The sequence below is a fragment of the Bactrocera latifrons genome, unplaced genomic scaffold (genome assembly GCF_001853355.1).
Source record: "Bactrocera latifrons isolate USDA-ARS-PBARC rearing strain unplaced genomic scaffold, ASM185335v1 scaffold_359, whole genome shotgun sequence".
Classification (NCBI taxonomy): Eukaryota; Metazoa; Arthropoda; class Insecta; order Diptera; family Tephritidae; genus Bactrocera; species Bactrocera latifrons.
In genome coordinates this window covers 200098-214021 of record NW_017537000.1, presented here as the reverse complement: position 1 = coordinate 214021, position 13924 = coordinate 200098, and the positions used below count along the sequence as shown (strand labels likewise).

At 37.5% G+C, this 13924-nt stretch overlaps 2 protein-coding genes across 5 annotated transcripts in view; one reads left to right on the top strand and one right to left on the bottom strand.

Moving 5' to 3' along the window:
• Nucleotides 1–13924, bottom strand: part of LOC108971755 (centrosomin) — a 51983-nt gene that overhangs the window by 11897 nt on the left and 26162 nt on the right. For 3 of the 4 annotated variants that reach the window (XM_018938016.1, XM_018938021.1, XM_018938017.1), the window contains exons 2-4: nucleotides 2491–2534; nucleotides 308–531; nucleotides 76–234 (exon numbers count right to left, since the gene is read on the bottom strand). In XM_018938016.1, coding sequence (XP_018793561.1) covers nucleotides 76–234; nucleotides 308–531; nucleotides 2491–2534 — 427 coding nt within the window. Of the gene's footprint in view, nucleotides 1–75; nucleotides 235–307; nucleotides 532–649; nucleotides 1061–2490; nucleotides 2535–13924 lie in introns of those variants that run through there. The other variant, XM_018938020.1, reaches the window with a different exon arrangement.
• Nucleotides 5154–5985, top strand: LOC108971756 (lysozyme 1). Its single transcript, XM_018938022.1, has one exon. It carries the CDS (start codon nucleotides 5337–5339, stop codon nucleotides 5955–5957), a length of 621 nt encoding a protein of 206 aa, XP_018793567.1. The 5' UTR covers nucleotides 5154–5336; the 3' UTR covers nucleotides 5958–5985.

Below are 13924 nucleotides of genomic sequence, written 5' to 3'. Positions count from 1 at the left end.
TTTTTTTTTCTTTAACCTAAATTCAACGCTTTCTTTTTCTAAAATCCCTTTCCAATTTATTAATTTTTTACTCACCTCCAAAAACTGTATCTTCTGCTTCAGTTCCTCAATAAAAGCCTGCCCCTTTGACTCAGTTTCTTTCTGTATATCCTCCATGTGATTCATAGCCTGCGCAGCTTCCTTTAATAACTCCTGTTTCTGYTCCAGTTCCTTACGTAAAATTTCAATTTCAACCTGCAAAAAAATAAACGTTTCATAATAACCAATAAACTCTAAATTATATTTCATATTATTAAATCGTTCCTACCTTTGTCTCAATCAGCTGCTTCATAAGCGATTCATGACCCTCGGCATTCGCTTGATGATAACCTGGCACACTTTCCTCGAGAAAATATAGTCGCAGCTTCAAATTGAAATTCTCTTTGCGCAGCGATGCCATTTGCTCTTCGAATTCGCGCACGGAGCGACCCTGCACCGGCGGCGAGGTCGTGCCGTGGCCCTGTAGGCTTACACAGGGAAATCCAACACCATCTGCGTAGAGGAAAAAATATAGAAAAAAAACATTATTTATATTTTTTAACTTAAATTAATAATTAGAAAAAAAAAAAAATAAATAAAACTTCATATGCTCAGCGCGCTTCCGCTTTACCATCCGCACTCGAGTCCGTCTCGCTGAGCGGCGTGTGTGGACTGCGCTTGAAGACGAATAATTTCTCTTTCGACTCCTGTGTGCTATTCATGCTGCACACACTGCGACGCATGGCGACGTTTCGTTTTGTCTTTTTTGTTGCTCTGGAAGTTCTAAACCTTTCTGCTTTTTTTCTTATTTAATTATAATTCGCTATTTGTTTGCTATTGTTGTCGGTATTTGCAGCAAATGCATGGGCTGTGTGTGTGTGTGTGTTGGTAGTGGTTCCAAAACTGAGTGGCTTATTACAGTTATTTGAAATTTTTGTTAAATTAGTTGTKCAATTTAGTTTTGAAAGTACGATTATGAAAAAATCTCTTTTTTATTTTTCTTTTTTACACAATTCAAAACTAATTTTCAACTATAAGTCAAAAATTTTGTATGACTTTTTCAGTTACCTACTATGAAAAGTTATTGAACTAGGTAGTAGAACAAATAATGAAAAATATTTGAGGCGAAAATATACAAAAATGGGATGTTATGGGTTGCAAACGTGRTTATCAAATGAGTGACTGAGGGTTTGAAACCCAACTCACTTATAAATTGGGGTTCAAACCATGGATATATTTTTAAGGTGGTCGTATAACCTCGCGTTTTTTTTTTATTTTTATTATATATTTCTAATATAGTTAGGGGAGTAAAGTATTCCTGCAGCCTGCAAGCAGACAATAGCTAGACTCTCGGTAGGTAACTCGATCAATATTATCTGGGTTTCCAGTCATATAGGTGGAAAATGCCTACCGCATTGTGCTGTCGTCATAGCAACGGTATATACCACTTGCAGATCACACTTCTTTCGAAAGCATCGATCATTTCCACCCATCTRGCGCTGTTGAAAGAGTTTCGGACATCTGAAGTCGCCAGCAACACTATTCTTTTGTATTTAYGTCATCTAAGCTGTGCGGCTTCTACACTTTCAACTACTTATTTTATAGCTCCTAGAGTTGCTCTGCCGTGTCTAAAGCCGAGTTGTCTAGGGGAGAGTCCATCAACTTAGTTGATAGCCGCTTCGAGTCTGCGTTTAAATAGCCTTTCATAGAGCCTTTCCGTTTCAAGAATGCATAGTGGACGGTATGGTGATGGCAAGTAGGGATCTCCTTTTCCCSCACTGCTTAGCACCAACCATTACTTTTTCCAGGATTCAGGGAATATTCCGGCTTCGAAGCAGGCGTTGTACGGATTCAATAGTACTGCCGGTCGATTTGTTRGCCTTRAGCTTGCTAGTGGCTAGTTACAGSTCYTTGAGGGTAAAATGTTCYGGATAACTAGCCTTTGTTTCGTKKTTGGGAGAGAGTACCTTTGCAAAGCTCGTCTCTCTCTGTTTATAGGGATTTTACCATCGTTTGATTTATACCGATACGGTAAGGCTATTAAACTTCTTGTCTGATGATTTTTACTTAAATTGCGTGGAATATTGCCACTCTCTTTAGAGTTATTCCGCTTTTTCGAGACTAAAGTTAAAACCACTTAGCTTTTATTGCTCTAACAAACTAAGGGCACTAACTGCCAACGAAATAAGTCGCCTTAACACATTTGTGAAGATTTCAGCGTACTTCTTCGGTATGTGAAAGTTCTATCTATCTTCAGGAATTTTTGTTTCTTGATTGGCGTAGWCACCGCTTACGCGATTGWGTTTGTTTCACCAATCGGAATTCAGTTGCGAAAACCTAAACTAACCTAACTTCTATAATATATCATGGAATGTTAGCCTATTTGTATTCCATGGCTTTAGATGGATTACCTAGACAAATAGAATACTACTACCGTGTATTTTGCATGGCTTGTTGTTACATAATACTCACATGAATGCTCCATTGTAACATCCTTCAGTGTGCTCGGACTCGTGCTGCAAAGAAAGAAGAGAGAAAAAAATTAATTTCGAAACATCGTACTAAGCTAAACACTCCAGTAAACACACACATATGGAAGATATATGTTAAAATTAAAAAAAAAAAAAAATAGAAAAAAATTCTAAAAGAAGCATGTAGAATTGGCAAACATTTTTTCAGTTCACAATTGCGCCCACTTGAAGCGATCAAATTAAGGAAATAAACCATGAAAAGCGAGCAATTGCAAAGGCTAGCAAATTTTAAGATGCAAACGAGGGAGCAAAACAAACAAATAATATAACACAGACAAGCTTGTTTGCATGTTACTCGGATCCACGGTGGTACTTATGTCCCGAGGCACATTAGAGTTCACTCCAACGATCGACACGCACAAATTCAATGTGTTTGCTTTGTGTTTAATCTCGTTTCTTTGTTTTTAACTGTAATTATTATTTTTTACTTTCCAATAAATGAGGCATGACGCGGTAGCATATGCTTGCAGTTGGGCGCACCACAAGGCTGCCGCGAGATCACCCATCGATCGCCACTGCGTGAATTATGAACACTTTAAGCCGAACGACAGAGCATATGTAACGTTAGATGGGCGCGTAGCCAACGCGCTGAGGCACCACAGTAGGTGGGCGGCGGTACTTGAGTGCAAGTGTTGCACATGTGGCCGCTGTGTACGGGAGTATGTGTTGGGCCAGCGGGTATTAATGCACTTCAATGGCACCGCAACGTATTGCTGGGTTCATGCGTAGTCAAAGAGCAAAAACAAAAAGGAAAATGAGCAGCATGTTAAAGTACATTTTAATTATTGCATTACGGAAGTCTAAATATGTGCGCCTGGAGTTGATCTGTAGTTTTGGAAAAATTATAGCAAAATTAGAACGACGACGATTCTTTTCCGTGAAAGCGAATTAGTGGACTATAAAATAAATTAGTAATTGAATAGTTCCTACCGCGAAAGAAATAAATGAAWGGGTTCCTTGGAGGAGAATTTGTAGATTACATCATAAGAAATAATTGGCAATTTAATAGTTCTGACAGTGAARGAGTTATTATAWGGTTCAAGAGCCGGTTATATATTCGAATCCGTTCGGAATGCGTAGGGAGAATAAGCAATAAGATTTGTAGCGACTAGAAACCTTCCCCAAACAATTTGGATGAAATCTGTGGAATCCTTTGTCGGATATAAATCCGAGTTTCTTTCCAAGTTATGTAGAACCGATGGAAGACCATAAGATTCGGTTAATTTTCATTATCTAGAAATCAGGCCAGACATCAACTCGGTTCCGTTCGGATGGCGTAGGCCCGACGAGATTTGGTTGAACTTGCACCGACAGGAAACATTTTTTAAAGAATTTGGATGAACTCTTCCGGTTTGATAGTTCTTTGCCGAATATAAAACCATGCTTCTTCCCTGGTTGTTGTTGTAGGCACTACATTATAATTATGATTGTCATGCAGCGCTGATTTTTACTTTTAAAACCATGTATTACATAACGAGATCGGTTTTATTTGAGACCTGCAAAGGGGATCCTAACCAATGGAAACCTTTTCAAAGGCTCATACGATGCAAAMACTKTTTGACAAGGGAACTTTAGCAACTGGTGCAAATTCTGTGCTCACTTTTGGGTGATAAGAAATAAATAAGYTCCGCTGACAGWCGTTCTTCTTTTTCGCTGTTTGGCGACAATTGGAGATTCCAGGTGTAGCCAGCTGCTTCTCCACYTGGTCTTTCCAACGGAGTGAAGGTTTTTCTCTTCCTCTGTTTCCCCCGGCGGGTACTGCGTCGAATACTCTCAGAGTTGGAGTGTTTTTATCCATTCGGAACAAGACCTAGCCAGCGTAGCCGCTGTGTCTTAATTCGCTGAACGTTGTCAATGGCATCGTATATCGCGTAAAGCTCATCGTTCCATCGAATGCGATATTCGCCGTTGCCAACCATACAGCAGTACGGGGATGATGAGTGACTTGTAGATTTTGGCCTTTGTTCGTCGAGAGATGACTTTACTTCTCAAATGCCTACTCAGTCCGAAGTAGCGGAAGTAGCATGTGTTGGCAAGAGTTATTCTGCGTTGGATTTCGAGGCACAGTGTCATGTTTTCACAATTTAAAAATACGGTTTAACGAGCTTCTGGTTATCGGTTAGGCGAGCACTATAGAAGGTTATTGGTACTAAATAAAAGTAAATAAAAAAAATTACTAATTATGAGTCGGAATTTACATTTTTATATACAAAAAAACATCTTTCCATTCACTTTGTGCSGCGTAGTCAGCTGTTCGTGTTTTGAACGCCACTGTAGTAGTAAACAAAGATGCGCGCAACGGCGATAACGATAAATAATTCTCACGCCACTTTTATTCTTTAATATTCATTATTAAATACATCAATGATCAAAACCAACTGCAATAAATAAAAATGTGCGATATCGCAGCTGACTGTGGGGGCAAAGAAGCGGAGACGACTAGCCGCAACAAAGCCGCTGGCGAGGACGTCCAGAATGTAATAGTGCAACCCATAACAAAAAAAAAAAAACAACAACAAAAACGGCAGTCACACTATGTAATTACCATAATGAATTTTCGCAAAACATAAAACCGGTTTTGACCATAGTTTTGTTGTTGGTTCTTAAATTAACTTTTGCTACTGACTTCCCCAAACGCATGCGACAACGATGCGCTATAGCGCAGTACGACATTTACCAGCGACGAGACAGCTATCGCCAATCAACTACATCCGCATTCGTATAAATTTCCAACGCGCACKCTTCAAAACTATTTCCCCAATTCGTTTTCATTAATCAAAAAACGTCATGCWAATGAAGTGCCAAAACGTAACGCGTCACCGCCGTCGGCACGAAGAAGTGTCAACAGCAACAGCCGCGCAACGATCACTGCCAACATTTATAGCCGCTGCCGCTGCCAGCACAACCACCGTCGCCACCACAATCACAACCATTTGTTGCTGCATTTGGCTGTTGCTTGTGYACGCACCCGCCCCCACCCAGACGCGACGTCTGCAACGCTGCGAACTCGCCGGCCAATTGTACATATTGGATGTGCCGAAATCGGAGCTGTCGCTGTGGCTGTGCATTGCCCATTACGAGAGTCGCTACAACACGCATGTCRTCGGCAATCGCAATGCGGACGGCTCCGGCGACTATGGTCTGTTTCAGATCAGCAGTCGCTATTGGTGTCAACCGGACAATGGCACCAAATATTACGCGTTCAATGAGTGCAATGTCAAATGTAGCGCTTTGCTGCTGGATGACATAACCGAGGCGGTGGACTGCGCCAGGACTATACAGCGGCGTCAGGGTTGGAGCGCTTGGAGCGTATACTCGGTGTATTGTAATCGTACGCTCAACGAAGTGGATGATTGTTTTGAGAGCGTTTCCGAAGAAGTGCATGTGGACAGCGAGATTGAGAAATGAAGGAGTTCTGCGMAGTTACGGTGTGTGATTTTACCCAATGTGTTCTGAATATATATAATACATGTAATATACCTAAATTTCAAAATAAAAATTTAATCTCASGTTGTGTTTTACATAGTCAATTCGAAATCCGGAGGTTGGTCGAAAATTTCTGGCTCTGGAAGTGAAAACTTTGCTTATCTTCTTTTTCTTGTGAGATCTTTCCATGGCCGGATAAAAAAGCAGGTCACAGTTCCGTTCGACTGTTGTGAGACCGGTGTTTCTGTGTATGGTGACCGGTAGATTTGTGTTGTGTTGTTATTGTAATGGTTATCTAGTGATAAGGTTCAAATAAGTTATCATCGAGATCATCCAACGGAATGCACAGGAAACATGCTGTTTCGACGGTGTCGGATCATAGAGAGAGGGGTGTCAGATATGTAGGGTTAGCTGGGCATGCAAATAGGTCGTTAAGAGTCATGTGGAGACTCGTTGTATGCTGATCATAAATATATTTGGTATGTCGGGGTCGATTTTGGATAAGTAGAAATTTAACCTGCTAAAGTTTCCAGAACGAAGCTGCGCAAGGGTCACTCTCGATGCTCACAGAACTAGAGATCGTCTGCAAAGTGTGATGGGTTGTCCAAAATTACTCCATTCACTGTTAAGGAGTGGGTGAAGGTGTTTATGGCTCCAATGTGAATGGCGGTCAGAGAAGGTCTCAAGTTAGTTGCGTCTGAGGTCTGGTCGGCGTATTGTCTTATGTCGTCTGTTCACAGAAACTTGGACTGATGTATGGAACAACTTGGCGCAAACGACATCGATGTGCTTTATGGTCTCTTGAAAAGTTCCAAGAAGATGCGACGTTTTTGAGCCAAATTTTGTTCAGGGATGAGGTTCCTTTCTGCTTCAATGAGTATGTAAACAAGCAAAATTTGCGCATTTGGGACGAAGAGCAACCTGAAGAGATTCCAGAGTTGTCTTTTAAAAAACAACGCTTTGTTGTGGTTTGTGGATCGAAGGAATCATCGCCCCTAAACTTCTTCAAAAATGATGCTGGTGAGAAAGTAAGAGTTAATGGCGACCGTTATCGCGATATGATATGATAACCGACTGTTTGATGCCTGAAATTGAAGCTTGTGATCTCGGCGACATTTGCCTTCAACAAGTCACCGGTCGACTGACCACCAAAGTCGTGTGATATCACACCGTTAGGCTCGTTTTGTGAGGATATATAAAGTCTATGCGGACAAACACGCTTCGATTCAGGCCTTGAAGCGAAACATCACCCATGTCATTCGTTAGTTACCAGTCGAAATGCTCGAACAAGTCATCGAAAATTGGACTCTACGCATGGACCATATGCAACGTAGCCGCGGCTAACATTTGAAAGCGATAAACTTCAAAAAATAAATGTATTAAATTTGAAATTTCTGTGTTTTTCTTAAAAAAAGCAGGGAACATCGAAATGGATCACCAATTCAGTTTAAATGGTATTTTCAGTAAAATATTGTCAATAATTTCGCATTTCCATATATGAAAAATGAGGTTATAAAATATGCCTGCTGATATATGGATTATAAATGGCATGTCATYAATTGATGGCTTTGCTATATAGGGGAAATTCGTGCAAATATTCAAATAAATTAAAGATTTTGCTGCAAAAATTAAAATTTATTTTCGACTGATTGAGAGTAAACGCCAAGCAGCACCCACAATCGCCTAATTGTTAAGTGAAGCCGAGCAACAAGCTCCCACAGCCAAGCCTTTACATCTCCAATTTGCGTAAACTCTGTTGTTTTTTTTTTTTTCATGTAAATGTCGTCATAAAGCAACCAGTATGGAAATGTCAAATGCGGGTGCGTGTCCGCTACCGTCTCCTCTGTCATGTACTCAAATGTAGAGCAGTCGTCTGTCTGTGAGTTCAATGCACGCAATGATGCGTAACATTCAATTTCGTTCATAGAATTCAAATAATATAGACGAAATGCATGTTTTTTTTTTTTTAGGTTTGTTCGATTTTAGTCAATGCTAGAAGGTGACTGTGTATCCCCATTCTATTTGAACGCCGCAATTTATAAATAAATAAATAAAATTACGAGTTACAGAGATACAGAGTTGTCAATATGGTAGGTCTTAGCACATACAGACAAGAATAGAAACATACTTATATACACTTTAAGCATACATACATATATGTATACATATGTACGTCTATACAAAGGAAGCAGCATAAAAATGGGAGACTGACACGCTAGACGAAGAGCCCAACTCGTATTTATGCCCATCAGACGGCGGTGTATCAAATAGACATCAATCAGAATGAAGACATACATACATATGTACACATCTCTTGTTACACAAACCCACAAAGACAAAATGAGAGAAAATGTAGCTGCTGCCATGACAAAGATGTTATACCTTTGATGAGCGAACGCAGGCAAAACTTAAAATAAATAATGTAAATTTTGAAATCCGTTAGAAAACTGCTACAATTAGTACTAAGCATATCTTTGTATTTCATAATCGAAGTAATTCCTTATATTCGAGACCTTATGTGACAATATCTAATGAATCGGCATTGCGAGTTTTCGAGAGCAAGGTTCTCCAGAAGATTTAAGGTTCTTTGCGCATTGGCAATTGCGAATACCGCAGTCGATGGAACGATGAGCTGTACAAGATATACGACGACCTTGACATATGTAGTTCAGTGAATTAAGAGACAGCGGCTATGCTGTCTAGATTATGCCAACCGAATGGATGGAAACTCTTCGGCTCTGAAAGTATTCGACGCAGTAACCGCCGGAGGAAGAAGAGGAAGACCTGCACTCCGTTGAATAGACCAGGTGGTGAAAAGGCTGGTTACACTTGGATTCTTCAATTGGTGCTAAACAACGAAAAGGAAGAATGACTTTCTCAGAACCTAACCCTAAAAACTAGTAGCAAAATCTTTAGTTGGAACTATGAGTTAAATGGCAGCCGCCTTATAAAATATCAGTTTTCGTATTTAGAACGTATTTAGAATGCCAACGAAATCTTACCAGCTCGTGATCAAATTTGACCCGGACTGGTCTATTTCGACTGCACGCGCAAGCCGAATCGATAAATTTTTTCCATCAGATTGCGTGTTGCCCACCCACCTTAATAAATGAATAACATAACATCGAAAAAGTTAAAGAAAATCGTYGAGATGGCTTCAGAGAGATAGCAGAGGAACAAAACATTTTGGTTAAGGGGTTAGGTGGAAACAATATCTCCTGAAATTTCGATACAAAAATGTTGAAAATTCCGCCGTTGAGACCGCATTTCCCTGGGTGTCTCTCAAAACAGTGCTCTCGCCGTGGACAGCATAACTTATTATTGGTTCATATAAAATTAAAAAAACTAAGCATATTCTGTTAGTACATACATATCTAAACCTCGTTTTTGAACGTAGGAAATAAAAAAATATTAAAATTGTCCTTCTTTTCTCGGACTTTGAACAAAAATCTCATTCGGCATTTTTTGGTCAGAAAAATAAGTTGTAATGAAACAAGAAAAAAYCCTTCGTTCAATAACTAGATAATATTATTTCAAAAACATGTACACAATACAAACTAAATCGGTCGATAACTTTTCGAGAAATCGTGTCCACCGTCTTCAAAAACACAGTTTCGAGAAAAACGCGTTTAAAGACAGGGCACTTAGCGCAGCTAGCCTTGAGTGGACAGGTTCTCAAGGCTGTATCTCCGAAAYTATTACTCAGATCAACTTTAACATTTTCGACTATATTCTAGGGGTATTGTAGAATTTAATAAAGCAAAAAAATCGATTTTTGGAAATTTTCAAACCCACCTTACCCTTTAATGTTTTAGCTATGAAAAGTATCAACATTTAGGTAATATTTCGGGTATGAAGCGTATCAATGCTAGGCTCTTAACAAAAGACCTATATCTTTTGGAAAAGTAACGACCTCTAGGCAAAAGAGATCCTTGATAACAGCTGAAGAACCTATGTACATTCATTACAGGTGATATATACCACCAGTAAAAATTTGTCTCTTATACACATCTATGTACATTCATTACAGGTGATATATACCACCAGTAAAAATTCAATCAACGTCAATATTCGCTGGCGTTGAATTGCTAGAGAAGTAGTTTAGGTTCCAATACTGAAAATACTATGTCATGAAGGGTATGCTAATATTGAAAAAGAAAAAAATATTTATAAAATAGTATTGAATGTATGTGTGCTGGGTAAGCAAAGGAGTAAAAATGAAGGAAAGGCATGTTTGGAACAGAGCATCACCATCACTCTGAGTGCACTACTATAATGTTGATAGATATTGGAYACATACCCATTTAAACATATATATRTAYATRTATGTTTACATACGTGCCCACTACATAAGCATCAATATTTCTTGTGGTCTTGTGAAGCATTACTTTCGAAGCATCCACAAACATTATGCCACCGACACAATCGATTGTAATGAGGTGTTAAGCGATTTGACGCTTGGCATAAATCCTTATATGTGGAATCGCAAAACCAAAAGTGAAAACTAAACAACCATAACGCTAGCAAATGCAAACAAAAAGTCAAATGAAAGAGGAACAACACTTGTTTACGCTTGACGCTTTCGACCGTGTACAAGTTGGCCCAAAAAGGCCTACAAGCAGCCAAATGCCCTGCTGCAAGCGCACTATGATGAGCCAATAATATTGTATATACAATCAAATTGTAAATGCAATTGCATACAAACATGTTGTATACATTTGTAACTATCAATTGAGTGGCCAACATAAATTGCTGGCAGACAAATTGGCCAAAAACGGCAGGAGGCAAACGGCAACTGTTGGAACTGTTGGTGGTTTGATTAGAGATTTATTTCTTTGATTTTTTTTTGAAGTTTGTTTTTTTTTTTGTATTTTTGTCGAAAATTTTTCTTTCCAATTTTTTTTTTTTAATTTTTTTCCAATTTTTTTTAAATTTTTTTCCAATTTTTTTTTCAATATTTATCTAACTTTATTTTCAATATTTATTTAATTTTTTTTTTAATATGGTTTTTTCAAAAAATTTTTTGTTATGTTTTCTAAAATTTTTCCTCAAAAATTGTATAAACTTCTTAAATTTTTTTCCAAATTTTACCCACTTTTGTTTACATTGCACTTTATATTATGCTGTTGTTGTTATGTTTGGCACATGCTGCTTTAGTTTCCTTGTAATTACATTTTTTGGGCGTTAAGTGATGTTAAACGCAATTTATGTCCAAATTGATGAGTTCGAAGCTTTACCAAATCAAACTAGTGACCCAATAAATTGCTTACAATATTTATGTAGGATGTGCACTGTTATTGCAGCTTTTACTTTGATGTGGTAACATGAATGCAACAAAAGTGTTGCGGTCGACTAAATCAAAGGTCTAACTAATGGGTTAAACTATGCAACAAATTTCGTTTGAAGGCAGAATTACTCGATGCAAAAAAAAAAAACTGACAGTTTACATAACTTAAAACACACTCACGGTGTCAGTTGAAGTTTATTTCTTTTAATTCTTACATGTGTTTACATTTATGTATATACAACAGTGAGTGATTCTTTGTTGAATTAAAATTGACATAACCTCAAATAGTAACATTTTCTGKTTTTTAGTAGTTTTCAAATATTGTCCATAAGAAGTGCACTCGGGACTGTTGTCTGTGGAGTTTATTAGAGTTTATAACAGCAGACAACTCAAAAAAAATAGACTAAACAAGGTCATAGACTAATCACTGTCACCTCAACAAATCTCAAGGAAAAATTCGGGATTACTGTGCTAAGAGGTCTGTGGGGTTTTCGAGGTGTGCTGCTTACGATTTGAGTTCAAAAATATTCCATCAAGTATAACCAAAGAGTTTTTTCAAAACGACGCTAAAAAAAAGGCCGACAGGCAGCGCAAAGAACGCTATATTTTTTCCCGTTCTTTTGACATTTCTCTTCAGTAAGCAGAGCTTTTTATGATGAATATTTTTATAAAAAATTTTCAAGTAGAAATTTATAAAGGATATAATATTGCTTCCAAACTTTAAGGTTGTGAATATAAGAAATGATTTGAAATTCTAGACCCCGACGTGTTGCGTGTTTGACTCCAGGCGATAGATTTCATATTCACACTGTTCAGTACCAGATATATTTGTCGATTTGGGTGAAACAAATTAAAGGAAATATAACCAATGGCACTTTCTTATAAAGGTTTATACTTTGAAGATTGCAATGGAACATCTTTTTAATTGAAGACTTCATTTAGTATTAAACGAATCACGACGCTGTTAGTGGTTTTAAGAAACTCTATGTTAAAGGTTTTGTAGTCCTAATGTGTGGAATCAAACCATTTTCAGGCCGCTAACGGTGATTTTAAAGCCTTAAAGGAGTGAGCGTGTCAATGAGGTATGGAACTTTAGTTTAGGTTATATTAAAATGGCCGATCTCATGATAACAATCAATCAAAACTCACTTGGATAGCTACGCTACTTAATTCGCTTTGATACCTTAAAAGTAAGACGCTCATAAATCGGCAAAGCGCTTTAAGCCAGTCAAAAACAATTTTTAAGCGGTTAATGATATCACCGCCTATTTCCACTGGTTCGCCGAAAGTATGACTCCCGAGTTATTTCAATATATATCTCGAAAAAGCTGGACATTGGTGAAGAAAGTGCCCTTGTCGAAGACAAGTCAGACAATTTGCGTCCGATAATATTTTTATCCTGGTATGGTTCTTAACTTAAATAAATAAAATATTTTGTCGATAAAAAAAATCTATATAAAAGTCAATATCTTTATCAAATTCGATATATAGATCACCTAATAAGAAATACCAATTTTTTCCTTATTTTTTAAGCATTGCCAAACAATATTGATGTTAAAATGACACACCCTTAATACTGATAAGTACTATATTTGTTCAGCTATTTATTTGCATTGGCGAATTACTGCTTTATCAGCGACACAAAGACCCTCGAGTTGTTTGTAAGTATTTTTAGTTGAACACCAAATAAATAAATAACAACAACAGTATTACAATAAAGTGATAAAAACGGTTGACCGCTCTTTAAGAGCATTTGAGATAAATTGAAGAACATTTTAATGCACTTTGAAGCCGTTTAATGTAATCTAAAGAAATAATTGTTGAAGAAGTGAAGAAAACATGCGCGACCGATTAAAATACAAACGTATATTTGTATTAGTACATAATATTAAATGTGGGGGCGGTGCAGCCAGAGCCAGTCTAACAAAGGAGGATGTAGCGCAGTTAAGATTTTCTTCTTACATTTCTTCGCACTTCTTTTGATCAAATGCGCAATATTATTCACTTAATTTATACAATTTTTATGGCTTCACAAAAGAAAAATTGAGTTTAACCAGAAAAACAACTATTTATAAAGTTATTATGATTCAGTGAAAGGTGAAGTGGGCGAAAGAAATTTTTCGCACCACCACATGCACACATGCATACATGCGTGTGTCAATGAGCGTATGTTCGAATTGGAAAGCATTGAGTGTGCCACAAGCAAAAAGGGCGCACGTGTTGCCCCGCACGCGTATTGCGCCAATAAGGAGTATATTTGAGGTTTATGGCAATTAACTGCATCTATATAGTCACATAAGTATGTATCTATGTATGTACATATATTGACATAAAAGAGCAATGGGCAAATAGGGCAAAGACAGTTGCACTTACACACAATAAACCGTTAAAAAGTGCATTTCAAGTTAAGGCAGTTCCTTTACTTTTATTGCGTTGTTAAGACAAACATTTTATACATGACTTGCAAGAAAAACAGAAATTATTTAAAAAAAATACATATTTTTTTGTCAAAAACACATAAAAATAACTTCAACGGATTTTATGTAATAAAAATATCTGTTGAAAAAGGTGTCAAAAAATATATTCGTATATTTCGGTATTGCTGAGACAGTACATTGTGATTTTAATAGTTACTATACATAATTTTGAAAGTTATATATTT